The sequence below is a fragment of the Emys orbicularis genome, chromosome 21 (genome assembly GCF_028017835.1).
Source record: "Emys orbicularis isolate rEmyOrb1 chromosome 21, rEmyOrb1.hap1, whole genome shotgun sequence".
NCBI classification, from domain to species: Eukaryota; Metazoa; Chordata; order Testudines; family Emydidae; genus Emys; species Emys orbicularis.
The window spans coordinates 21,318,316-21,344,376 of record NC_088703.1 but is presented as its reverse complement, the minus strand read 5'-3'; the positions used below and the strand labels follow the sequence as shown (position 1 = coordinate 21,344,376).

The window sequence follows — 26,061 nt, the reverse complement described above, 5'->3', positions numbered from 1 at the left end:
ATTTACCCCTACGTCCACCCCTTCACAGGTGCCGGAAACCACAACCCCTCCCAGCCCCACACCCTTCTGTCCTGTCTCTGTGCCACATCACTCAGCTAAGAACTGCGTCTGCAGTGACTCTACCCGAGAAGGAGGTTGGCCAGGTCCCTCCACCCTCATGCTCCAGGGCGGGCGTTGGGCCCAGCTGGGTCAGGAAGGAATCTTTACCCAGCTCCATGGGAGAGGGTCACTCTGGGGGGGGGGGGCCCTCCTCTGCTTTGAGCTGCTACTCCAGGGAGGCTAGACCGGCCCGTTGGAAAAGGTCAGGGCAGCCTGGTCACCTCTTGACACCTCCTGAGATTTCCCCTTTCCCAGCTGGTCCTTGGACTGGGCAGCTCCCATGTGGGGTTGGGATGTGATGGTGGGAGCTGGGATTGGGCACCTGCAGGAGGGGATGTGGTTTGCTGGGTGTTGCAGGGAGCTGGCTTTGCTCTGACCACAGTAGATTTGGGCTGGAGATTGCTGAGAAACCATCTGATGGGGAAGAAAGGGGCCGAGCGCATCATGGGCTTCCTGGGGCTGCAGCCCCCGGCACAGTTCCTCATTCTGCTCACACTCGGGCCTCAGGCTGGGTGGAGCTGGGCTCTAGGGCGTTGGTGGCAGTGCTGAGAGGCCCCCCACTGCCTCGTCATGGCGTCTGCTCTCACCGTCCTCCTCCTCGGTGAGTATCAGAGTCAGAGACAGCCAGGGTGTGGGTCCATGGCGGGGGGCGGGGAATCTCAGACCAGAGTGTGTGTCCACGGGTGGGGTGTGTGTGTGTGTCTGAGACCGGGGCGTGTGCCCATGGGGGGGATCTGAGACCAGGGCGTGTGCCCATGGTGGGGGGTGGGGATCTGAGATCAGGGTGTAGGATCCAGTCGCTCTGGGATCTGGTCACTAACGAGCCATCTCCTCTCCAGGCTGCTGGCTGGCCGGGCACAGCGGGGTGAGGGGAGGTGAGTATCAGTCTGTGGGGAGGACGGTAACATCAAGGACGGGGGAGGGGATGCATGGGGTGGGGAAAAGAGGAACTGAGCCCCGAACCTTCCCCAAAACTCAACCCAGACTCCCCCCGTGAGCTCAGACCTGTCCCTGTTCTTTTGTGCCCCCAACGCACCCACGGAGTAACTAGGAGCCAAATCTGATGAAGCAGGCGGGAACCGACCCCTGGTTCAATGTCCTGCCCCCACAGGCTCAGAGGATCGGGGGTGGGGGGTGGCCCGTGGATTTATTTCAACTCATACAAATGCTAACAGGGCCCGTCCGTGGGCTCTAGATCCCCTCAGGGAACCGAAATGTTCCCCGTCAGTGCAGCTGTGGGGGAGAACCCCCCAGATCCACCCCCACCCCCAGATCTTCCCCCAGACCCAGATCCACCCTCCAGCACCCTCCCCTGCACTCACAACTCCCCCCCCCCGTTCCCAAGGCCTGGGGAGGGGGTGGAGTGGTGGCGAAAAGGGGCGAGGTGGGGGTGGAGCAGGGGCGGGGGCCATGGGGAGGGGGTGGAGTTGGGGCACAGCAGGGGAGGGAAGAGGCGGAGCAGGGGCTGGAGCATCACATAGCTTTCCTGGTGCCCTACACAGCTGCGTACTTTGCATATGGGTAGGGACGGCCTTGACTACATAGTTCACCTCGTTTACCTGTCTGGTGACCTTGAAGGGGCCGTCCCAGGCCGCTTGCAGCTTGTTCTTCCTCACGGGGATGAGGAGCATCACCTGGTCCCCGGTAGCATAGGCACGGGCACGTGCTGAGCGGTCGTACCAGACGTTCTGCTTCCTCTGGGCCCTTGCTAGGTTTCCCCTGGCCAAGCCCATGAGCTCCACGAGCTTTTCCCGGAAAGTCAGTACATACTCTACCACTGATTCCCCATCGGGAGAGGCCTTTCCCTCCCACTCGGCCCTCATCAAGTTCAGGGGCCTCCTCACTCTCCTCCCGTACAGCAACTCAAACCCTGTGGATTCCTGGGCCACTTCTCTGTATGCGAACAGCAGGTGGAGCAAATACTTGTCCCAGTCCTGCGGGTGCTGGTTCATAAAGGTTTTCAGCATCATCTTTAGGGTCCTGTTGAACCTCTCCACTAGCCCGTTGGACTGAGGGAGGTACGCCAAGGCCCAGGTATGTCGGACCCCACACTTCTCCCACAAACACTGGAGCAGGGTTGACATGAAGTTGGACCCCTGGTCTGTAAGGACTTCTTTGGGGAACCCCACTCTGCTGAAAATGGTCAGCAGCGCGTCTGCCACGGTGTCTACCTTGATAGACGACAAGGCCACCGCTACGGGGTAGCGCGTAGTGAAATCTACCACCACCAGGATGTATTTCTTCCCTGACCGGGTCACCCTGCTGAGGGGCCCCACTATGTCCATGGCCACCTTCTGGAAAGGCTCTTCTATGATAGGCAAAGGTCTCAGCGGGGCTTTACACTTATCCCGGGCCTTCCCCACCCTCTGGCAGGAGTCACAGGTCCTGCAATACTGTCGGACAGCGTCAAAGACCCCAGGCCAGCCTCTGCCTGGTGCGCCGGATGCCCTGATGCCCCGAAAGGGGGATATTGGGGGGATATCATGGGCCAAGTACAACACTTTGTGGCGGTATCTCTGGGGAACCACCAACTACCTCCTAGGGTGACCAGATGTCCCGATTTTATAGGGACAGTCCTGATTTTTGGGTCTTTTTCTTATATAGACTCCTATTACCCCCCACCCCTGTCTCGATTTTTCACACTTGCTGTCTGGTCACCCTACTACCTCCTGGCTTCCCAAAGTTCAGTTTGCCCTGAACCAGTCCATTCCCGGTACAGGAATCCCTTCTCCCACAGGAGTCGCTCCCGGCGGTCCTCCCCCTGGGACCCTGCACCGCCGTGGCCAGCCAGGGCCCTCAGCTTCTCCAAGGAGGGATCCACCTGCAGCTCCGTCTGGAATTCAGCTGCTGGGTTGGAGGATACAGCCCTGGCTGGTGGTGCCTCAGGTTCCCCACTTTGGGACGGAGGCTCTGGCCCAGCCCTGTCGAGCCCCCCCCTCGGTGCTTCGGCCCCCCCACTCAGGAGGTCCCGCGTCCCTCGCTGGCTCCGGCTCCGGGTAAGGATGCTCTGAGTGCTATCTGGCCAGTTCTCCAAGTCATTACCCATTAGCACCTCGGTAGGCAGGTGATCGTGCACCCTGACCTCTTTGGGTCATGTTGTACTTAAAGTACCACACAGGGTCTTTTCAGGGGGGATAAGGCAAAGCGCCACAAAGTACCAAAGTGCCACAGTGGTAATACATGTATCCATCAACACTGTATGATATGCATATGATCTATATTACACTCATGCACTCACAGACACACACAAGCACACTCCATCTTGTTGTTGTTACCAATTAGTTGCTCCCCTTAACTTCACTGGCCAGGTGAGTTAGATGCGGGAGGGGTGGAGCCGGGCTTCTGCCGATCCGGATCGATGCTCCCATGTTGACAAGACGAGACCCGAGATCCCCTGCAAGACACCTCACATTTATAGCAGCTGCCCTGTCATGCAAATCTACACCAGATGCAAAATCTGTGTCTGTGTCAGTTGCTCATCTGTGGTGCTTCCTTCTGGGTGTTGTCTTAATGCTGCCACATTTATGTTCAAAGAGGGTGTTTTCAAAAGAAGGTGCTGGCTTCTAACTCCCAAGGCCCTCAGTATGTCTGATCTTATTGTTCTGGGTCTGGCTTCCATCCCCTCTCCAAGGGCTGCAGCTGTCTGGAGGTGCTGCCTTCCACGCCTTCCTCATTCACACCTCCTTCATTCAACAGGGCAATTGATTAAAAGGGGGGAGATTTTATTTTACTCCTAGCGAAAAGACATTTTTCTTCTACCTTAACTATCCTTAGGGGCTATAACATTATACCCAGGCTCAATACAAAGTTTCTCTATAAGGACTTGATAGAAAGTTGTATGAAAATAGAGGTTATATATGGAAAGAGTTAATACAAGGTTATATGATGAGGCATAATACAAAGTCATAGGAAAGTTATGTGAAGATGCTTAATGCAGAGATTTATCTACACCACTCCTGCCGGTCACAGACTCTATTTCCCACCCCGGGGCGGGGAGCAGAGCTGCAGGGGGGCACTGTCAGGCTCCCTGGCTGGCCTCAGGTGGGGCCGGGGGGGGGGGGCGGGGGCAGGTGATCTCTGATGCAGCCGGGTCCTGAGCTACGTCTGGGTGAACCCCCTGCCCCCAAACCCCATGGGCAGCAGTGCCAACCCTGGTAGGGGACAGACTCCTACAGAGGCCGAATGACGGATGGACTGAATTGGGGTAGGGGGAGGCGGGGGCTGTGTCTCCCCTGTTTAACTCCTGTCTCTTGTTGAAAGCAGGGCGTGAATTTCTCAAACCCACCATCTGGGTGAGCCCCAGCAGGGTGGTGGCGCTCGGGGGAAGCGTCACCATCCGCTGTGCGGGTCGGTACCCGGGCACGGAGTTCTTTCTGCATAAAGCTGGACACCCGAACCGGCAGGTGCGGTCGGTGCCTGATGGGACCGTGGCTGAATTTCCCATCCCCAGTGTCGTCCGGGAAGATGGAGGGAGCTACACCTGCGACTATCGCTCCATAACGGAACAGAGTCGCTCATCGCATCCCAGCGACCCCGTCGAGATCATTGTAGGAGGTGAGGGGCCCGGCTCAGTGTCCCAGCTCCCAGCCCCACACCCAGCCAGACCCACAGGGGGTCTCGGCACCAATGGGAGGCTCAGAGCCAGGCTCTGCCCTGAGCCCTGGGTCCAGCAGAGGGGACACCTGGCTGGGCAGTGGGGATGGAGTCACTGGGAGGTTCCCCAGCCAGGGGGGAGAAGCAGCCACTGGAGATTTGGGGCAGAGGAAGGAGGGATCCCTGCCCCCAGGGTGAGCAGCAGAGCAGGGGGGCCTTTCCCAGGCAACACATCAGTTAGGGGTGATGGGCGGAGCTGAAGGTTATAAACCTCAGTGTATAGTTGAGACTTGCACAGTCCCCTACAAGTCAGTGGTGGTGCTGTGCACAGAACCCAGGAGTCCTGGCCCTTATCCGCCCTGCTCTCCCCACTAGACCCCACTCCCCTCCCAGAGCCAGGGACAGAACCCAGGAGTCCTGGCTCCCAGCCCTCCCAGCAGAGAAGCCAGGGAGTGAATGGACCCTGGAGACTGGACTGGCCTGTCTCCTGCCAGGGAGCAGAGCACTGGGCCCCCAGGGGCTGGGGTTGCTCCGTGTCTCATGCTGTTAGCCCAGGGCTCAGAGGAAACTCTGGCCCCTGTGGAAAGGCATCCAGGAGCCCGTCCCCAGGGCCGCCGGGTCTGACCCACCACTGAGGCCACGTGGTGAGGACGGGCCCCAGGAAAGAGTGACGGGGCCTGCGTCTCACTGCCTGTCTGCTTCCCCCTGCAGAGCCCAGCTACCCCAAATCCAACATCTCCCTGAGCCCCAGCGGGGGGGTCTCCCTGGGGGGAGCTGTGAGCGTCTGGTGTCGGGGGCAGCGCCGGGGAATGCGGTTCGTGCTGAATAAAGAGCGACGTCATTTCCAACCTGTGGATTCGGACCGGTTGGAGGTTGTGTTTCCCATTAGCAACGTGAGCCGGGAGGACGGCGGGAGCTACAGCTGCTCCTATCACAGCAGATCGAAGCCGTTCGCCGTGTCGTACCCCAGCGACCCCGTGAAGCTGGTGGTGAGAGGTGAGGGGCCCGACTCGGCGTCCCCGTTCCCAGCCCCACCCCCAGCCAGACCCTCGGTGCCTCAGGGACACTCAGAGCCAGGCTCTGCCCTGAGCCCTGACTCAGCAGAGGGGACGCCCGGCCAGGGAGCGGGGATGGAGTCACTGGGGGGTTCCCCAGCCAGGGGGGAGCAGCAGCCCCTGGAGACTCGGGGCAGGGAGGCGACTTTAACGCTGCCCCTTGTGCGTAGGAACCGTGAGTCGCTATTTAATCCCGTGATCCCATCCCCTCTGTTCGCCAGGCCCCGCCCCAGGTAGTGCCCTGGCCGGGGCTGAATGGGGCAGGGGCTGCAGGAGAAGCAGTGGCTTGGTGGACACGGTGCTGGGCTGGGACCCAGGAGATCTGGCCCAGCTCCTGCTGCGGCCACAGACTCTGTGTGATGGGAGCACGTCACAGTTGCCAAAAGTGTCCTTCGTTGTGGGGAGGCCTCAATCTTGGGGGATCTCAGGCCGAGCGCCCACAAACCGAGACGCCCCGAGTTAGTGGAGACCGCTGCAAACGCTGGCCTCAATAGCGCTGGATCCCTTGTGTTGCGGGTGCATGTAGGGGCCACGTCATGATCAGGGCCCTGTTGTGCCAGGTGCTGCATAAACACAGAGTGAAGAGAGTCCCTGCCCCAGGGAGCTCACTAAAGAAAGTGAATCTGTCTGTGCCTCAGTTTCCCGCCCCATAGAATGGGGATAAAGATGCCTCGCGGACTCCCTTCCTGAGAGCTCCCCCAGCCCTGAGACCGCTGGAGGTAGCGAGACCTCCTCCCGTCCCGGGGCCACAGCGGAGGTCCCAGTGCTAAGGCTTCCCCTACCCCCCGGCCCTGACAGACGCTGGTTCTATTCCCGCAGGGGAAACTGACCTGGCCCAGCCTGGAGCGGTGCCGGCTCCCACCTGCCCGGGCAGTGCGGGGCCAGGTACTGGGGCTGGGGGGAATCTATTGAGTCACAGATTATGGGGCAGCTTCCCCCAGTGGTTGGCCAGGGGGAGGGACGGAGGCTGTTCTCAGGAGCATTGACTCTCCCCATCCCCCCGCAGATGGATTTGGGAGGAGAGCGAAGCCTCCTGCTCGGACATGAACCCACCGCTAACGGGGCAGCCGGAGGCTTCCTTTGGGGGCAGCTGGGCCCACCAGTGGCCAGGGGTGTGTGTGTGTGTGGGGGGGGGGCTGGAGCTCCCTGCAAAGGAGCCAGGGGCAGCCAGCATGGGAGGCGGGATACCGGGCTAGATGGGCCCGTTGGCCTGAGCCGGTGTCGCCATGAGGAAGTGGGTGAAATGCCTTAGAAATGACGGCCAGGCTGGATCAGACAGCGCTGTGCTGGGGCAATGGGGCCAGCCCTGACTGCTGGGGAGAGCGCTCCCTACCGAGCCCCCTGCCCTACAGCCCAGCGCCCCCCAGTGCTACAAATCCCACAAATCTTGCTGGCTCTGACCCCACTTGATGCCCTGGGGCCCCCCCGACATCCTCCCCATAGAATTTTCTGCTGCCTGCGCCCTGCGGTGTCCCAGCCCCTTGGGCGCCGCCTGGGGTGGGAGGGGCTGGGGGGGAACGGACCAGCTGCTCACGGCTGCTGCTGTTTCCCAGGCGGATCGGAATCGCCGGCACCTCCGGGTCTGACCAGCCCCATCATCATCGGGGCGAGCGCGGCAGCCGCCGGCCTCCTCCTTCTCCTCGTGGCCTTCGTCTGCTTCAGAAAAATCCGAGCCAGTAAGTGCCCCGCCCAGCGAGGGAAGGGTTAAACCTGGCGCTCAGCAGGGCGGGATGGGGTCACGGCTTGGATGGGGGACTGTGCAGGTAAAGCCAAGGAGCAGGGGGGCTCAGCAGAGGGCGCTGTTGCATGTGTAATCCCTGTACACACAGCTGTCCCACCCCAGAGGGGCTGCATTTAACCAGTCCCTGTGCCTCACCCCAGAGGTGGCCGCATCTCAACACCGGGCGAGGGGTCCCTGTATAAAGAGCCACCGGCACCGAGCCTCTCAGGTACATGGGGTGCCAGGGGAGCCACCGGCCTGTGGATCAGGTTCATGCATGCTATGGCAGGGGTTCTCAAACTGGGGGTCGGACCCCTGTGGGGGTCGCGAGGTGATTACCTGGGAGGTCACGAGCTGTCAGCCTCCACCCCAAACCCCGCTTTGCCTCCAGCATTTATAATGGTGTTAAATATATAAATATAAATATTTTAAAAAGCGTTTCATGCATAAGGGGATTCACACTCAGAGGTTTGCTGTGTGAAAGGGGTCACCAGTAAAAAATTTTTTAGAGCCACTGAGCTACGGTGTTGTGCTGCCCCCTGGTGGTCCGGCCCATCCCAGCAGGGATCCAGGCTCAGCACCAGCAGCAGAGGGGACCCCCCCAGACACCCCCATCCCTGCTGCCCTGTGGGGGGTGAGTGGCCGGGCGCTGGGACCCGGGGATCCCGATCGGCTCATGGGGGATTCTGGTTTGTGTCCCTCTGCAGGAAAAGGAGCCGCACCGAGACCGAGCAGGTAGGAACCTGGCTCCTCCCCCCTCCCGCTCGACCTGCCGGGGGCACAGGACTCCTGGGTTCTGTCCCTGGCTCTGGGGGGGGGGAGTGGGGTTGGGAGCCAGGACTCCTCCGAGATGACCTGGGCCTGCTGACAGTGGAGGGGCACAGCCCCAGAACAGCTGGAGTCACACCACGCCTGCCCCCCTCCCCCCAAAAAGCCGTGACACCTCCCCCCCCGCAGCTCCCAGCTGTTCCTCCGCTCCTGCCTCTGCTTCTCCCTGTCCAGCGCAGCTCCCCAGCTCAGCTGCTCTGCAGGGAGGGGCCCGGCTGCACCATGTGACCGAGGAATTGGGGGGGGCATGTGACCCTGCGTGCCCCCACCCATGTGTCGCCGCTGCCTGGGTTCTGTCCCCAGCTCTCACAGAGGGGTGGGGTCTAGTGGTTGTGGCGGGAGGGGGGGTTAGGGACAGGGTCAGTGTGAGGCAGGATGGGGGGCTCTCTGGGTGTGTTGGGGAATCTCCCTGCGGGTGGGGGGATATGACATTTACAAGTGGATTTTCTCTCTTTTAGCACCAGCCCCTTGGGGGTGTTGAAGACCCCAGCTCAGCAAGACGCCATCTGTGAGTAACACACCCAAGGGGGTACCAGGGTGGGGCAGGACCCCTAGAGATGGGCGGGGCTTGTGGGGGCTCCACCCATACAGGGCGGGGCCTGATTTACAGCTGCTGCTGGGCGGGACTAAGGAGAGGGTCCCAGAGGTAGCCGGTGTCAGCTGAGAGTGTTGGACTCCCAGGAGCTCCCTGGGGCCACCCTCCCTTCCCGCTCTAGTTCCCCATCCACTCCCGGCTTCTTGCCTCCCTCCCCACCAACTCCCTGGGGGCCACCCTCCCCCTCTAGTTCAGGGACTCCCTCTGTGGGCCCCCCATTCTCCCATCCCAGGCCTGGAGCTTTGTGTGTCCCCCCTTCACTTCACCCAGGAGTCCTGACTCCCAGCTCCCTTGCCCCGCCATAACCCCCTAGACTCTGCTGCCGTCTCTGTGCCTCAGTTTTCCTCTCTGTAACACGGGGCTAATGACCCTGGCCCATGCTGTGGGGAGGGGGAGGGGTGGCTGTGCAGGTCTCTGAGCCCCCTGGCTGGACAGAGGGGTCGGAGCTGGGTGTGGGGTTCTGCTCTGGGCCGGCCGGGGGTGCAGCTCAGCGGGTGTCTCTGTTCTGCAGACGCCTCCATCGATGAAGGGAAAGAGCCGCAGACCCTGGTAAGTGTCCCCTGTTCCCCCATAGGGCCTGACCCCCAACCCTGACCCACATGGGCCCCACTCACCTTATCTGGCACACTCAGTATTTTGGGGTGGGAGTTGGGTTGCTGGGAGGGGCTTATGGGATCTCCAGCTGGGACTGCAGGTGTGTGTGTGTATGTGTGTCCTGTCACCCCCTGCTGAAGGAGACAAGCCCTGGTCTGTGTGAATGTGTGTGTGGTGGGGGTTGGTACACACACACACACACACACACACTCTCCATTCACTCTCTCCCCTCCCACCCCCAGGAGCCCAACCCCGGTGCCGAGGGACTCACCTACGCCGAGCTGGACTGTCAGGCGCTGCAGGCCAAGCCGGGGGGCCCGGCCCCTGCCCCTGCCCCTGAGCCTGTCCAGCCCAGCATGTACGCCGCGATCAACGTGAGCCAGGGGGCCCTGCAGTGAGAGCCCCCCGCAGCCATGGGGCGCCGGCCCACAGGGTGCAACAGACTCATTGACTCACAGTCTTTAAGGCCAGAAGGGTCCATCGTGATCATCTGGTCTGATCAGGCCACAGAGCCTCACCCACCCACTCCTGTAGCAGACCCCAGCGTCCGGCTGAGTCACTGACGGCCTCAAATCATGGGTTAAAGACTTCAAGTTACAGAGAATCCACCAGTGACACTAATTTAAACCTCCCAGTGCCCCGCGCCCCAGGCTGCAGACGAAGGTGAAACCCCCCCAGGGTCTCTGCCAATCTGACCTGGGGGGGAAATTCCTTCCCAACCCCAGATACGGCGACCAGGTAGACCCTGAGCATGTGGGCAAGACCCACCCGCCAGACACCTGGGAACGGATTCTCTGTAGTAACTCAGAGCCCTCCCCAGCGAGTGTCCCGTCTCCGGCCGTTGGAGAGATTTGCTGTTAGCAGTCGCGGATCGGCTCCATGCCACTGTGGGATGTCTCCTCATCCCGTCCCCTCCAGAAACGTCTCAAGCTCAGTCCTGAAGCCAGTTAGGTCCCTTGGGAGGCTGCTCCAGAACTTCGCTCCTCTGACGGTTGGGCCTTGTCTACACTACAGAGTGTTGTCGGCAAAAAGCGCCACAATAACATCGCTATTGCACGTTCACACTGCGCTTCCTCTGCCGGCAGAGCGCGTCCACGTTTGGTGCTGCAGCATCGACAGCGAGAGCAGTGCATTGTGGGTAGCTATCCCACCGTGCTACTCCGCACCTTCTGCAGCTAGGGCTTGTGGGAAGGCAGAGTGGATCGCAGCATGTCCTGGGGGCGGGCTCAGCGTCCCATGGTGCGTTAATCCACGCTGTTCCGACTGCGTTTCGCGGCATTTTCCAACGGCCCCTGTTTCCGGTGCGCCCGCCATCCCTGTGTGAAAGGATGGGTCCCGCGCGGCTCTCCACTGCTGTGAACGCAGCACAGGCCTCTGCCAGAGGGGGCCTGGGGAAGCCGGCTGAGTCCCATCCCTTCCTCGCCTGGCAGCCGCATGGCCCCCGTAAGAATAACTCCTCTTCACGGGTGACACAGGTCTGGTGAACTAAGTATTAAACCAGCAGGGAAATGTATGTACCTGCTCAAGTGCGGGTCTGGACTAGCCTGCCTGGGTGCACAGAAGGGAGCTCAGGGACTCGGGGCAAGGGGGGGAGGCAGCGGGGGCTGGGGCAATATGGGGGGTGGGGGACTGGGGGAGGCAGCAGGGGCCAAGAAGCCAAAATACATGTTTGCCTAGGGCGCCATTTTCCCTAAGGATGACCCTGGCAGGGCCGGCCTTAAGTGTGGGCGAGGTGGGCGACCGCCCAGGCGCTGTGGTCACATAGGGGGGAGGGATAGCTCAGTGGTTTGAGCATTGGCCTGCTAAACCCAGGGTTGTGAGTTCAATCCTTGAGGGGGCCACTTAGTGATCTGGGGCAAAATCAGTACTTGGTCCTGCTAGTGAAGGCAGGGGGCTGGACTCTATGACCTTTCAAGGTCCCTTCCAGTTCTAGGAGATGGGATATCTCCATTAATTAATTTAATTTATAAAAATTTAAAGGGTGTTGCTGGAGGGGCTTTGGCAGTCACCAGGAAGCCGACCGGGGCAGTGGTGGTGGCGGTGGGGAGCCCGTCATTACGCCCCCCCGTCCCCACTATCTGCAGTTCCCAGTCGCCCGGTCTGGGATGACGAGCCGCGGGTACAGAACGTTCGGATGCGGGAAGCCCCCTCCCTGGACCTGTGTGCGGAGCTCGCCCCAGCCCTGCGGCGCAAGGACACCCAAACGAGAGTAGCCTCTCGCGGAGAAGCGCCTGGCGATCGCTGTGTGGACACTGGCGACTCCAGGCTGCTCCCAGCCAGTCGTGAATCCGCTGGAAGTGGGGAAGTCGACCGCGGGTGCGGCGTTAACACTAGTGCGCGGAGCCGTTCATCGCATCTCGCTACGAAGGACCGTGACCTTTGGCAATGTGCGTGAAATAGCGGAGGGTCTTTGCACAATGGGATTCCCTAACTGCGGCGGGGCGATAGAGGCAACGCAGGTTCCAATTTTTGCCCCGGACACATCAGTAGGAAGGGCACTTCTCCAGGGTGTTGCAGGCACTTGGGGATCACCGTGGGCGTTTCACTGACCCCAGCGCGGGGTGCTCCGGGAAGGGGCATGACGCTCACATCGTCAGGAACACCGGCCTGGACAGAGAGCTGCAAGCAGGGACTTTCTTTCCGCACCAGAAGATTCCAGTGGGGGGTGTTGAAATGCCCAGAGTGATCCTGGGACACCCGGCGTAGCCCCTGCTCTTGGGGCTCATGAAGCCTGACGCGGGCAGGGCCGGCTTTAGGAAGTGCGGGGCCCAATTCAAACATTTTCGGCGGGGCCCCGGCAGGGATGACTAAAAAAAAACCATGTTAAAAAAAGCCTTTCATTTCTTAGCAACCGGTTCCCTATAAAAAGTTCTGATTTAAGGGATGTGCCACAGTATGTATTTTTTGTACCAATAGGGTTACCATACGTCCGTATTTTCCCGGGAGGAATTTTTTAAATTTTAAAAATTCCTCCCGGATAGCGATTTAAGAACCAAAAATCCTGAAATGTCTGGGAAAATATGGATGTATGTTAACCCTACCTAAAGTTCTTTTTTAAAAAGATGGGCCTGAACTAGAAATGAGCTCCGTTTCACATGTGTGGGTCCCAGCTGCTCCCTGCCCCCCACATTGAAGCAGGTGTGCAGGGTTACTGCCCTGGGAACTGCAGGGCACCAGTGGACATGGGGCTGGCTGGAGGCAGGGCAGGGGCTGACTGGAGGTAGGGTCTGGCTGCAGGCAGGGCAAGGGGTGCGGGGGTGGCTGGAGACAGAGGAGTGCAGGACTGGCTGGCTTCAGGCAGGGGGGGCAGCAGGGGTTGGCTGCAGGCAGGGCAGGGGGTGCAGCGCTGGTGCGGACGGGAGGGGTGTGGGGCTGGCTGGCTTCGGTCAGGGCCACAGTGGGGTGCGGCAGGGGCTGGCTGTGGGCAGGGGGTGCGGGGCTGGCTGGAGACAGGGGCTGGCTGCGGGCAGGGCAGGGGGTGTGGGGCTGGTGTGAGCAGAGGGTGCGGGTACAGCCCACCCTGTACGATAAGTGCCCCCTCCTCCTCCCTCCCCCACCAGGGTAGCAGCAGCAGCCTGGGGCTTGGGGGCTATTTAAAGGGCTCAGTGCTCCCCTGCTTCCACCACCCCAGCCCTACCAATAGCCGCGGGAGCCCTGGGGAAGCGGCGGGGCTCCAGCGTCTATTTAAAGGGCCGGGGCGGTAGAAGCAACGGGCGCCCCGGACTTTTTAAATAGCCCCCAGAGCCCTGCAGCCCTACCCCCCTGGGGAAGCTGGGCCACCCTGGTACGGTGCACCGGCTCTTGCCGGTGCGCCATACCGGGGCTTGGGTGCGGGGCCCTCTTAGGGGCGGGGCCCGATTCAGGGGAATTGGTTGAATTGGCCTAAAGCCGGCCCTGGACGCGGGAACCCTGGAGAGCACCAAGGAGCCCTTCAAACCCAGGCTGAGCAGGTGCAGAACGACCGCGGGGGGAACCAACCCGACCCAGCCTGGAACAGCGCCAGCCAGGCCGGGAACCGGGAGGGGGGACTCACCATAGGACCAGCCCTGGAAACAGGCTCATGGTGCCCAAGGAGCCGCCCCGGGAGCTGGGGCTGGTTGGGTGGGATGGGGGCAGTGACTCCTGGTGCATGGGCCCAGACACCGGGGGGGGGCAGCCCCCCACCCTTCCCTCATCACCTGACCCCCAGCTCCTCTGATACCTCCTGCCTTGCAGGTCGCTGCCTGGAAGTTGCTGGGGGCATCCTGGGGGCGGGGGGGCAGTATCCCGTGAGACTTGGCTGAGGGGTTGGGCCCAGTTGGGTGCCTGAGTCCTGGGGCAATAACCCACCTTCTTGGGCTGCATGACGTCCCCCTGGCAATAGGAGTGAGCATTAGCCAGAATTCCCTCTGCTCTTGCTTCCCCTCCCCCCACTGGGAGCTCAGGGGACCCCCGACCCACCCCCCAATAGATGTTCTGCTGCATCTGGCTGGGCCCTCGGCACCGCCGGGACGTGGGGGGCAGCGGGTAACATACCAGCCTCCCTCAGCGCGCACTGCTTGGCTGTGTTTGTCAGAAGCCAAGACAGCCCGGGGCTGAAACTAGAAATAGAGAATAACTCTGAGGTCCTATTGTAATTATGCCAAGCGTGGGCCATTAATGGCGGTTTAGAATGTTGATGGCTCCCATTGACTAGGACAATTGACTGTAGATGGCTCTGTTTACCTGCAAGCCTCCACTGCATACCTGATACTGGAATCCATCTGAAACCTGGTGCTTTTCCATTGAGAGGGAGGGGTGGGGGCCCAGAGAGACAAAAGATTCCCGCCTTGTGCCAAAGCTATAAAAGGGGGTGGAACAGAACAAAGGGGGCTGCCAGTCATGAGGAATCCCCTAGTTACCACCTGAGCTGGAGCTAACAAGGACTGTACCAGGGAAAGGATTGGGCCCAGACTAGGAAGGAGTCTAGTCTGTGAAAGAAGCTTATTGGAATCTCTCTAAGGGTGAGATTTACTTGTATTCAGTTTCTTAATGTATTAGGCTTAGACTTGTGGGTTTTTTTTTTTTTTTTTGTAACTTACTTTGTTCTGTCTGTTATTACTTGGAACCAGTTAAATCCTACTTTTTATACTCAATAAAATCACTTTTGTTTATTAATTGACCCAGAGATTAATACCTGGGGGAGCAAACAGCTGTGCATATCTCTCTATCAGTGTTATAGAGGGCAGACAATTTATGATTTTACCCTGTATAAGCTTTATACAGAGTAAAACAGATTTATTTGGGGTTTGGATCCCATTGGGAGCTGGGTGTCTGGGTGCTGGAGATAGGTGACCTGAGCAGTTTTTGGTTAAAGTCTGCAGTTTTGGGGGTATGAACCAGACCTGGGTCTGTGTTGCTGCAGGCTGGCGTGTCTGGCTCAACAAGGCAGGGTTCTGGAGTCCCAAGCTGGCAGGGAAAATGGGCTCAGAGGTAGTCTCAGAACATCAGGAGACAGTTCCAAGGGGGTCTCTGTGACCGAACGTGTCGCAAGGTCCATCAATGGCTATTAGTCAGGATGGGCAGGGATGGTGTCTCTAGCCTCTGTTTGCCAGAAGCTGGAAATGGGTGACAGGGGATATCCACTGGATGATTACCTTTTCTGTTCATTCATTCTGGGGCACCTGGCACTGGCCACTGTCAGAGGACAGGATACTGGTCTAGATGGACCTTTGGTCTGACCCAATGTGGCCATTCTCATGTTCTTATTAGACTTGTAGCAGTGATGGAATAAACTGCTGGCTTGTGAAGTCTCTGGTTGCTTCCAAATAACTGGAAGGTCCTCAGGCCCTTGGTTAGATGCTCCCATTAGTATAAGTTCAGACTCCAGAGGTGTGAGCAGGAAAGAGGCAAAATGGAGATGTTTCCAGTGCCTTTTATAGCTTCTGCCAAGTGAAGGGAAACCCATCGTTCTCCCATGGAAAATTACAGGGAAGAAGATGGTGTTTGGAGTCACATGTCCGTGCGTACGGCCCTTAGTCATAGGAGAGGCCATCCCAGGAAAGGCCATTCAGTGTAGACAGGCATCTCCCCAGGTCCATTGGGAGCTAAGTGTGCTTTGATGGGCAATTCAACTTGAATAGTTCCTTCACAATCTGCTGGCTAGTCGCCTTGTGGTTGTTACCACAAGAGCAAACATTTGAAATACAGGTACATGGTTAATATTCATAACTTCAGATACAAAAATGATTCATGCAACCACAGTCAGCCAATCATAACCTCTCCATACACACCTCACTGGGATCTTTGTACAAGATTTGTTGAAATTATATAACGGTAGCAACAATGATCGACATGGTCTTATTTTAATCCGATAACATCACACCCCCTCTTTGGGTCTGCGGTTGCTCTGCTCCTCCTGTCACGGACTCACAGATGCCCACTCTTGGCCCCGTGCGGTCCGTGGGGGGTGCCCCTTTCAGTGAGACAGCCCTTCTCGGGGGTCCACTCTCTCTCAGGGTCAGGCCCCTCCACCTCCTGGAGCCACACCTCTCTGAGCCTTAGCACGTCTGTCTCTGCTGTGGGCCCCCTCAGGGAGTCCACTCGCTCTGGACCCCCGGGGCCTCCACCCCCCGAAGGGGTTGATGCAACCCTGTTCTCTAGACCGGAGTGACGCTCAGCCAGCGTAAAACAGGAGGGTTTATTGAGAGTTGAACACAGCACAGGAAACTCTCAGGGCCTCAGGCCTGGCCTCCCTCAGCCCAGCACATCCCAGTCTCTCTGCATCCAGGTGGGCTCTGCCTGCTCCCCCTCTCCAGCCCAGAGCCCCCCTGCTTCCCAGCTCGGCATCTGATATCACCGGCCCCAAGCCCCACCTCTGTCCATTGTCTTCTCTCCAGGGAAACAGGGTCGCCTGGGCCTCCTCTCCTCTCAGCCCTCCTCTGGCCCCCTCTGCCTGGAATGGTCTGGTCAGGTCACTGGGGTCCTCTCTTCGCTGCCCATTGTCCTTCCACTGGCCAGAACCAGCTGCGACTCCTGAGCTAGGCCTCCCGGTCGCCACGTCACCAGTCGCTGGGGTATCCATCCTCCAGGCCATCGGCTGGGGTCCCAAGTTCCCTCTCCGGTCCTCTGTACCAACAAACTCCCTCTCCCCTCACCTTGTTAAACCAGTAACCCCCAGGGACACTGAGTCCCACCCCCTCCACATGCAACCGGCTGGAAAACATGGAAAAAACCCACACAACCCCCCCAAGTCGTCACACCTCCCCATCCAGGGTATCAAAGTCCCACTGGACGACAGCCCCAAGCAGCCTCCTGCTCCGCTGCCCGCTCTGTGCCACTGCCCCCGTGGCTGGTAGGGGAAGCCCGGCCCATCTGGTACTCCAGGGTCCAGCTCAGGGACCTACAACCACCAGCCAACCTTTGTCCCGTCCCAAACCTGGGCTGCTTCCTCCCTATCAGGGTCCTTCTCCACCCTCCTTGGGGCCCCTTCCCTCGGGGCCGGCACCCAGGGCATCTGTTATCCTCGATTTCCCCCCTCCCCTCTCTAGGCCCAGAGACCTGGAGACCTTCACCCAGCAGGGGAGGAGGCGGAGGTGTAGGTGAGGTGAGCTGGGGCAGGGCGGGGAGCTTGGCTGCCAGTGGGGGCAGAGCACCCACCAATTTTTCCCTGTGGGTGCTCCAGCCCCGGAGCACCCACCGAGTCGGCGCTTATGGGCCCAACCCCACATTCACCCCTCCTCCTCCCTCTGCCCCTCTAGGCAGTCTGGGGGGGCAGGATTGTTCCCCACCTCCAGGCTGAGGCGTCGGCCATCTTAGCCAGGGGCAGCATGGCCGCCCTGCGAGGGCTGCAGGGGGGCGAGGGGGTGGCCATGTTACCTGAGGGCAGCCAGGGGCTTCCCTCCCTTGGAAAGCAATGGGAGATGGCGGCCATGGCTAGTGGGGGGCTGTGAGGGGGGACAAGCTGGGGGCTGGGGAGTCAGGCAGGGGTGGGGGGGTCAGGTGGTGGGGGAATGACCCTGCTTCACAATGAATCTGCTGCTCGTCTCCCTCCTGCTCCGGAGGCGAAGGCTCCTGGGGGGCTAGTGAGCAGGGGGGTCGGGGCCCTGGGACGAGGGGGCTGATTGGAGGAGGCTCATTGGGACCCTTCGGCCGGGCAGCTGATGCACCTTTAATGCAGCCCCAGCCTGGCCCAGCACCGTGTGCAAGCACCAAAGGGGCGACACTGATGGTGACACCAGGAGTCCTGGCCCCACCTCCACCCCCGGCTCTAACCACTAGTCCCCACTCCCCTGCCAGAGCCCGGCACAAAGTCAGACCTTCCTGACCCCCAGCTTCCTCCTGCCGCTAGCCAATGGCATATAAACAAAGCCTGTGTCACATCCCTCTCTAGGGGCCTGGCCACATAACCAGTGACAGTGTCTCCTCCAGCTCGGGGGCAGGGTCTCTGCGTGGCATTAGAAGGTCCCTGGGTCTCTCCCGGCTGGTGACCTGTTGGGAGCCTGGGATGGAATTTCTCTTTCTTCAATTTTCTTTTGAACCTGGTTGATTTAATTCACACGTTGGGAAAAGCCCCTTAGAACCAGGCGTTACAGTGTAAACCCGTCATCACCGCTCAGCTATGGCTCAAGGGGCAGCAAAGCCAGGCTTCCCCCATCGCGCCCGCTCCTCACACGGTGCCACGGCTCGTGTCGCAGGTGGGCAGGTTGGCAGGCTGAGAGGGGGCTGCAGAGTCAAACCCTCCAGCACCAGGAAATGCCACAGTTAAGTTTTCCTCAACTCTGCCCCCTTTAATTGCATGAGCACGTATTAATTTTATCTACATGGGTCACCAGCCAGCTTTGAACTCAGAATGCAACAAAGCAGGTGGGGTGTGCGAGGGGAGGAGGGGGGTCTGTTTGTGAATCTGCATGGAAATACAGGAGAACCTGAGAGTTACAAACACCTCGGGATTGGAGGTTGTTCGTAACTCTGAAATATTCGCTGCTCTGAACAAAAGGTTATTGCTGGTCGTTCAAGAGTTTACACGTGAACATTGACTTCATACAACTGAACATGGACTTAGGACAGCTTTGAAACTTTACTATGCCGAAGAAAAATGCTGCTTTTAACCATCTTAATTTAAATGAAACAAGTTTCCTTCCCTTGTCAAATCTTTCTTTTTAAACTTTGCCTTTCTTTTTTTAGTAGTTTATGTTTAACACAGAACTGTTCTGTATTTGCTTGTTGTAAGTGATCTCTGCTGCCGTCTGATCGCTCACTTCCAGTTCCAAATGAGGGGTGTGGTTGGTTGGTCAGTTCGTAACTCTGAGGTTCTACTGTAGTGGTCAGTGGAAGATTGAAGACAAGACCCTGTGGTCTCCTGGCTCCCAGCCCGATGCACCTTCCCTAATGCTGCAGGGTGCACTGAGAGTGACCTCTCCCCCCTGCCCACAGAGACATAGAGAAGCTGGGAGCTGCATGATGCTTGGCCAGGCTGATGGGCCCAGGGTTTCCTGGGTTTTGCAGGGAACTCTGCTTGTTTTGCCTGCCCTAGATTTCGCCAGCAGATTAGAGACAAGGTGTGATGGACACAGGAAGAGACGACACATCATCGACTTCCTGTAGCTGGAGCCACCAGCTGAGTTCCTTATTTGGGGGTCAGTGGAGTTGGGCTTCGGGGCGTTGGTGGCAGGGCTGAGGGACCCCTCTCTGCCCTCATCATGGCATCTGCTCTCACCGTCCTCTTGCTGAGTGAGTATCGGATAAAGCCAGAGCATGTGCCCATGGGGGAGTTCTGAGCCAAGGGCATGTGCCCATGCAGGCGAGGGGGAATCTGAGACCAGGGCGTATGCCCATGGGGTGGGCGGGTGGGGGTGGGATCAGAGCCCAGGGTGTAATATTGAGTCACTCTGGGATCTGGTCCCTAATGAGCCGTCTCCTTTCCAGGCTGCTGGCTGGCCGGGCAGAGCGGGGTGTCGGGACGTGAGTATCTGTGGGGCAGGGGAAACTTTAGTGTTCAGGACGGGGAGGGGGAAAGTGATTTCCAGCCTGTTCCCACCCTGAACCTTCAGGCTTCGCAGCAGCCCCCCGGGCAGGGGCTCAGCACCCTCTTCACCACCACCCCCCACCCTGGGTCCTGCCCCCAGGGAGCGCGGGGCTGCTCCGTCCGCTGGGCACCTCCCCTGCTGAGCCCCCTCTCTGGCCAGGGTCACTGAGGCCTCTGCAGTCAGGTTCCCTGGGCCCTGGGGCACAATGCAGCCTTAGGGCTTAACCCCTTCCTGCCCGCACTGTAGCTGGGGGACAGGAGGCGGCTGGGTTATGTGGGTGGCCAGCAGCAGCCTGGGGGTGTTCGCTGCCTTTCCACACTGTGCGGGCAGGAAGGGACAAGCTGCTTCCAGCCATGGGGGAGAGATGAGCTCTGCAAAGACACGGGCCAGGTCAGCCCTTCCCACGCCTGGCTCCTCCTGGGTGGCTGGAAGCAGCTCCCGTCCCTTCCCTCCCGCACAGTGCCGAGAGGCTGCTGCTGGCCACATTCTGGTGTGAACCCTGGCAGAAATCTGGGGGCGGGGGGGGGGGCATATGACCCTGTGTCTTACCGCCCTCACATGTTGCCTCGGGAAGACATGGTGCCAGGTATCAGGAGAGGCGGGTCTGTTCCCAGGGGCCCAGCCAGGCATGGAGGGTGGAGAGCGCTGGGCCGGGAGGTTCGGGTCAGTCAGTCACCAGCCCCCCCATGTGAGAGAGGGGTACAGGAGTGTGTGTGTTTGTGTGTGTGTCTGTGTGTAACTTCTTCCTGTAGGGGGGGATAGGGGTGTGTGTGTGTGTGTCACCCCTCCCCATGTGAATGCTTTAAAGATAACGGTAAATACAAATAATCCAGCTACGCAGAATTTCTTTTTAACAGAGGCTCAGTCAACTTGATGTTAATTTGAATGTTTGTACTGCATAGATCTGATTGATTGTCATTGAACTCACTTGAATATGAGTAATTTTACCAGGTGTCCCATATTCAGCATAGGGAAATATGGTCACCCCACTGGTGGGCTGAGATCAGAGCCCAGCCTTGCCCCCAGTGCAGTCAGGGATGACTCCGGATTGACCCCGGGGGGCTGAGATCAGAACCTGGCCCACAGGTTCCCTGTAGGGTTTCAGAGTAGCAGCCGTGTTAGTCTGTATCCGCTAAAAGAACAGGAGTATTTGTGGCACCTTAGAGACTAACAAATTTATTTGAGCATAAGCTTTTGTGGGCTACAGCCCACTTCTTCGGATGCATAGAATGGAACATATATTGAGGAGATATATCCACACATACAGAGAGCATGAACAGGTGTGAGTTGTCTTACCAACTCTGAGAGACCAATTAAGTAAGAGAAAAAACTTTTGAAGTGATAATCAAGATAGCCCAGTACAGACAGTTTGATAAGAAGTGTGAGAATACGTACATGGGGAGATAGATTCAATGTTTGTAATGGCTCAGCCATTCCCAGTCTCTATTCAAGCCTAAGTTGATTGTATCTAGTTTGCATATCAATTCCAGCTCAGCAGTTCCTCGTTGGAGTCTGTTTTTGAAGTTTTTCTGTTCCAATATTGCCACCCAGAGGTCTGTCATTGAATGACCAGACAGGTTGAAGTGTTCTCCTACTGGTTTTTGAATGTTATGATTCCTGATGTCAGATTTGTGTCCATTTATTCTTTTGCATAGAGACTGTCCGGTTTGGCCAATGTACATGGCAGAGGGGCATTGCTGGCACATGATGGCATATATCACATTGGTAGATGCAGTTCCCTGTAGATGCAGTGAAGTGTCTGTTACCCCTGGGGCTGGGTGCTAAGGGCAGGTGACAGACACACGGGGAGGGGTTTGTGTCTCCCCATCTCACTCCTGTTTGTGTGTGAACGCAGAGCTCCCTGCGCCCAGACCCTCCATCTCCGTCAGCCCCAGCGGGGTGATCACCCTGGGGGGAGCCGTCACCATCCGCTGTCAGTGTCGGTGCGAGGCCAGGAGGTTATTTCTGTATAAAAGTGGAATCAAAATCCGGGAGCTGGATGCTGCTGGGGACAGGGGTGAATTCACCATCCCCAGCGCCAGGCAGGCAGACGGAGGTGTCTACACGTGCCAATCTCGCTCCAGATCAGAGCCGCCCGACTGGTCGGATCCCAGTGACATTGTGCAGATCATTGTAGTAGGTGAGGGGCCCGACTCAGCATCCCCGCTCCCAGCCCCACACCCAGCCAGACCATCATGGGGGTCTCTGGGCAGATGGGACACTCCTTGGGATGTCACTGAACCTGCCTGTGCCTCCATTTCCCCTTGTGTGAATGGGGGATAATCATCCCTCTGCACCTTGTGTCTGGTTAGATCATCAGGACTTGGCTCTAGGGCGGGGGCTTTTTCTCACCGTGTCTGTGCAGCACCCAGCACCTCTGACTCCCAGCCCCCTCCCGATCTAACCACTAGATGTCACTCCCCTCCCAGAGCCAGGGATAGAACCCAGGAGTCCTGGCTCCCAGGTTGCGGGGCCCCATTATGTAGACAGATGGGTACAGAGGGGTGCTCTGGATTTTAGGCAGTTTCGGGCGTAGCTCCCAGGAATCTCTGGGATCTCGGAGAGGTTCCTCTGGCTGGGTTTTCTCCCAGGGACCCCGTCTCTGGGACCGTGCGGCGAGGACGGGGCGCAGTGACTGTGCCGGGGTCTGTCTCACGGCCTGTCTCCTTCTCACTGCAGAGCTCAGCTACCCCAAACCCTCCATCTCCCTGAGCCCCAGTGGGGGGGTTGGCCTGGGGGGAGCTGTGACCGTCCGGTGTCGGGGTCGGCACCAGAACATGAGGTTCCTTCTGTACAAAGATGGGAACCCGAACGCGCTGCAGGTCGCGGAGCCGGCTGGGGACCTGGCTGAGTTTCCCATTCGCAACGTGAGCTGGAGAGACGCAGGGAGCTACAGCTGCTATCATCACGATAAAGTGTACCCGTTCACCTGGTCGCATCCCAGCGACCCCGTGGAGCTGGTGGTAGCAGGTGAGTGGCCCGGCTCAGTATCCCCACTCCCAGCCCCACCCCCAGCCGGACCCTCAGGGGCAGGGGCATGTGCAAGGGAGGAAGCAGGCACAGGGCCCCTCGAATCAGTGGGTCCGGAGCACAGAATACCTCCGTGGAGCAGAGCCCTGCGGGGAGCACACAAAGTGGCCCTCCAAAAGCAGCTACATTTTTATTCCTGTTCATGCCACTGATCAGGGGGTCTCTGCGCCAATGGGACGCTCAGAGCCAGGCTCTGCCCTGAGCCCTGGGCCCAGCAGAGGGGACGCCCGGCCAGGGAGTAGGGACAGAATCACTGGGGTGTTCCCCAGCAAGGGGGCAGCAGCAGCTGCTGGAGCTTTGAGGCCGAGGGAGGGGGGATCCCTGCCCCATGGGGAGCTGCAGAACTGGGGCCTTTCCCAGGGGATGCTGCCCTGGTCTTCCCTGGTCTGGGGACACACAATGGAGTCGGGGTCCAGGGGCTGCCCAGTCAGCACCGGCCCCAGCGCTGAATTCACTCCCCACCAGGCCGGACAATTAAAGCCAAAAGAAACGCTAGGTCGTGGGCCGAGCAGTGTCACCTTTTCAGCGGCTTCCCCCTGCGGGCCTGGGTTCTCGGTACCCTCCCTCCCCCATCCCAGCAGATGCTCATTTTAATCCCACCAAGTGAACTGACCCAGCTGGACCCCAGCAGCCGGATTCCCCCCGCCCCGATGGAGCCGGAGGGAGAAGGTGAGCGGGAGAAATGGAACAATTCATCCCCCAGGGAACAGGGCTCCCCGCTCAGACGCCCACGGGGCCATTCGGGCCCTTTGGAGGGGGATGGTCCCTGCAGACAGAACTGATGGGTTCAGTTCTTCTATATAGAGGATGATGGATAGATCCATGGGGATGGATGGCCATGGGTCAGTGGGGATGGCCGGCCATGGATCCGTGGGAATGTGGGTCCTTGGAAACGTAGGGCAGTGGACAGATGGGAGCACATCTGGTGATGGATACAAAGATGGACTAAGACCTTGTCTACATGAAAACTGGACCCGAAATGACGAATCCCGTGTGGTTCCCAACCCGCACTGGTGAGCTCAGAGCGAGTCTGGGCTGTCGGAATTTGCGCCTCCTGGTTTGATACACTGAGGGAATGGGGGGTCCCCACTCCCCAGACACTAAAATCCCCCTCCCCCGTCCCGGGACTGACAGTGACGATTGACGCTGAGTCGGGGGGATCACTGAGTTGCTGTTCTATCCCCTCCCCCTGCCCCGACGGACACTGGTTCTATTCCCGCAGGGGGAACCGACCTGACCCAGCCAGGAGCGGCGCGGGCTCCCACCCGCCCGGGCAGCGCGGGGCCGGGTACCGGGGCTGGGGGGGAATCACCATCGAACCAGCCCTGGAAACAGGCTTGCGGTGCCCAGGGGCTGGGACGGGGGCAGTGAATCTGGTTGGGTGGGGCCCAGACACCACAGGGAGGGGCTCATTGAAATGGGGGGATGGAAAGACAACCCCCACTGCCCCTCCCCCATTGCCAGCCCCCCAGCTCCCCCAAAGCCTCCTGCCCTGCAGGTCTTTGCCAGGAAGTTGTGGGGGATCCCAGGGGCGGGGCAGGATCTGGTGTGCTGGGCCCTCCTGGGCACAGGGGGGCTGGGGCTATAATCCCCTTCCCTAGGCCCCATGACGTCCCCCTGGCAATAGGGGTGACCATTACCCAGAACTCCCTCTCCTTGGCCTCCCTCCACTGGGTTCTCAGGGGATCCCCGATCCCCCCCCCCAATAGATGTTCTGCTGCCTCTGACTGGGCCCTGGGCACCGCCGGGACGTGGGGGTGGGGGGACAGCGGGTGATGTCCCAGCCTCCCCCAGCGCGCACTGCCTGGCTGTGTTTGGCAGGAGCTGAGATACCCCGGGGCTGGGCTCACTGCACAGCAGACAGGCCGGGGCAGAGGTACCAGTGGGAGTGGACAGGGGGGCACTACGGGGTGTCTGGTGGCTCAGGGGGCAGTTCAACTGCCCAGGTGCCCCGTTCACCGGGGAAACTGAGGCTCAGCCCCCAGAGCAGCAGGACGCAGCCTCCCCTGAGGGGTCCAGCCCCAGGGAGGCCCCAGAGCCGCGGTGCCTGGGAGACGGCCAGAGGGGGGCTGGACCAGACCTGCCGGATGGGGGGCGTTGGGGGCTCCGCTCCCGGGGCAGCACCAGCTGCTGGTTTCCCCGTCCGAGCCCCCCGAGTGACTCTCCCCTTCCCCCAGCAGCAGCCCCCCCGGGGCGCCCGGATTTCACCTGCACCAACATCACCCGCCTGGTGCTGAGCGCCGTGATCCTGCTCGTCCTGGGGCTGATCCTGGCTGAGGCCTATTACAGCTGCCCGAGGGGAGCACCTAGGTGAGATGACCCCCACTTCTGTGCCCCTTGCTCCCCCCAGGGCCTGGGTGCAGGGCGACACTGGCCCCTTTAACCTGCTGTCTCTCTGCACCCCCAGGAGCCTGGATCTGGCCATATGGAGGAGAGCCGCTTCCCCGTGGGGGACTGAGACGGCAGCACAAATCCCCCACCCCCAAACACCCCTGCCTCGGAGAATCCCGCCCCCAGACTGCTCCCGACCCAACTGCTGCATCCCAGGATTGAACCCCGGACTTCTGGCCCCACGGTCTCCAGTCACTGTGGCACCAGCTAGAGGAGTTGCCCCAGCGCTGGGCGCGTCGGGCTCCCCACGGAGCAGCCCCTGGTGAGTGTCGGGGTCCCATTCGCTGCCCCAGCCGGTCCAGTCTTTGCCTGGGGCTGTCAGCGGGGAGCGGGGAGGCTGCGTCTGACCCTGGGGCTGGAATAATGACACTTAGTGCCCCCCAGGTGTCTGTCCCCCTCCCCTCTCTGCAGCGAGTCCCCCAGCCCCTTTTCTCTCCCCGCTTTCTCCCTAGGCCTCCCCCCACCCTGTATTTCTATTGTACAAACCCCCAGAGCTTCCTGCTCCCCTGCCCCCCAAATCTCCCCACCCCAGGGGACGGCTCTGACAACGGAGCCTCCAAATGTCCCCTCATGGAGGGTTCAGCCGACGAAGGTGAGTGAGAAGTTCAGGCAGCGTCACGAGAACCTGGACGAATGAACGTTGCGGGGAAAGTTGGCGAGACAGAAAGACGGGATTAGTCCAACCCGAGCGGCTGCCGGACAGAACCGACGGGCCGGGCTGGGGCCCGCCTGGGACACGGGAGAAGTGGGGGAGCAGAAATCCGTGACCCAAAATTGGGGTGTTGGAAACGAGACCTCATTGGTGGATAAATCCTGTCAGGGAGGGGCTGTGCCACCAACCACCACTTTTAGGGGCGCTCCGCTGGTTCCTCTGCCCCCCCAGGACAGTCGCTAGCGTCTCCGGGGCCAGCGGGGAGACGGCCAAACCCGGGGGATTTTCCGGCTAGAGACTCGCTTCAGCGAACAGGGCCGGGGCTGGAACAAACCCCTCGTTTCACACGGCGCCTGCCACAGCTCCCCTGGTTTCTGCTCTGCTGTGTCTGTAACAGCCGGTCCCAGGGGTCAGTGGGGGGTTTGCCGTGGGGCTGAGCAGGCTGCGGGCTCTGAACCCCACCCCCAGCTCCTGTTTAACCCTGTTCAGTGTGGGGCAGGGGCTGGGGCATGTTCGCA

General features: G+C 59.7%; 2 protein-coding genes across 2 annotated transcripts; both read left to right on the top strand.

Moving 5' to 3' along the window:
- Positions 1-4,281: 4,281 nt before the first annotated feature.
- On the top strand, positions 4,282-9,882 carry LOC135893099 (leukocyte immunoglobulin-like receptor subfamily B member 2). The gene is made up of 9 exons (XM_065420883.1): positions 4,282-4,303; positions 4,363-4,653; positions 5,404-5,688; positions 6,567-6,632; positions 7,301-7,423; positions 8,175-8,202; positions 8,760-8,803; positions 9,402-9,439; positions 9,727-9,882. Exons 1-9 carry the CDS (start codon positions 4,282-4,284, stop codon positions 9,880-9,882), a joined length of 1,053 nt encoding a protein of 350 aa, XP_065276955.1.
- Positions 9,883-19,143: 9,261 nt separating this feature from the next.
- Positions 19,144-25,838, top strand: LOC135893098 (T-cell-interacting, activating receptor on myeloid cells protein 1-like). The gene is made up of 6 exons (XM_065420882.1): positions 19,144-19,174; positions 21,326-21,610; positions 22,150-22,440; positions 24,678-24,810; positions 25,344-25,483; positions 25,780-25,838. The coding sequence occupies exons 1-6, from the start codon at positions 19,144-19,146 to the stop codon at positions 25,836-25,838; spliced, it is 939 nt and encodes a 312-aa protein (XP_065276954.1).
- The last annotated feature ends 223 nt before the right edge of the window (positions 25,839-26,061 follow it).

Bases quoted from the DNA above. Each gene is read 5' to 3' on its own strand.
- LOC135893098 (XM_065420882.1), top strand. From the start codon at position 19,144: ATGGCATCTGCTCTCACCGTCCTCTTGCTGA. The intron at 22,441-24,677 runs GTGAGTGGCCCG...CCCTTCCCCCAG, and splicing joins CGTGGAGCTGGTGGTAGCAG to CAGCAGCCCCCCCGGGGCGC. The intron at 25,484-25,779 runs GTGAGTGAGAAG...CCCCCAGGACAG, and splicing joins GGAGGGTTCAGCCGACGAAG to TCGCTAGCGTCTCCGGGGCC.
- LOC135893099 (XM_065420883.1), top strand. From the start codon at position 4,282: ATGACGGATGGACTGAATTGGG. The intron at 5,689-6,566 runs GTGAGGGGCCCG...CTATTCCCGCAG, and splicing joins CGTGAAGCTGGTGGTGAGAG to GGGAAACTGACCTGGCCCAG. The intron at 9,440-9,726 runs GTAAGTGTCCCC...TCCCACCCCCAG, and splicing joins GGAAAGAGCCGCAGACCCTG to GAGCCCAACCCCGGTGCCGA.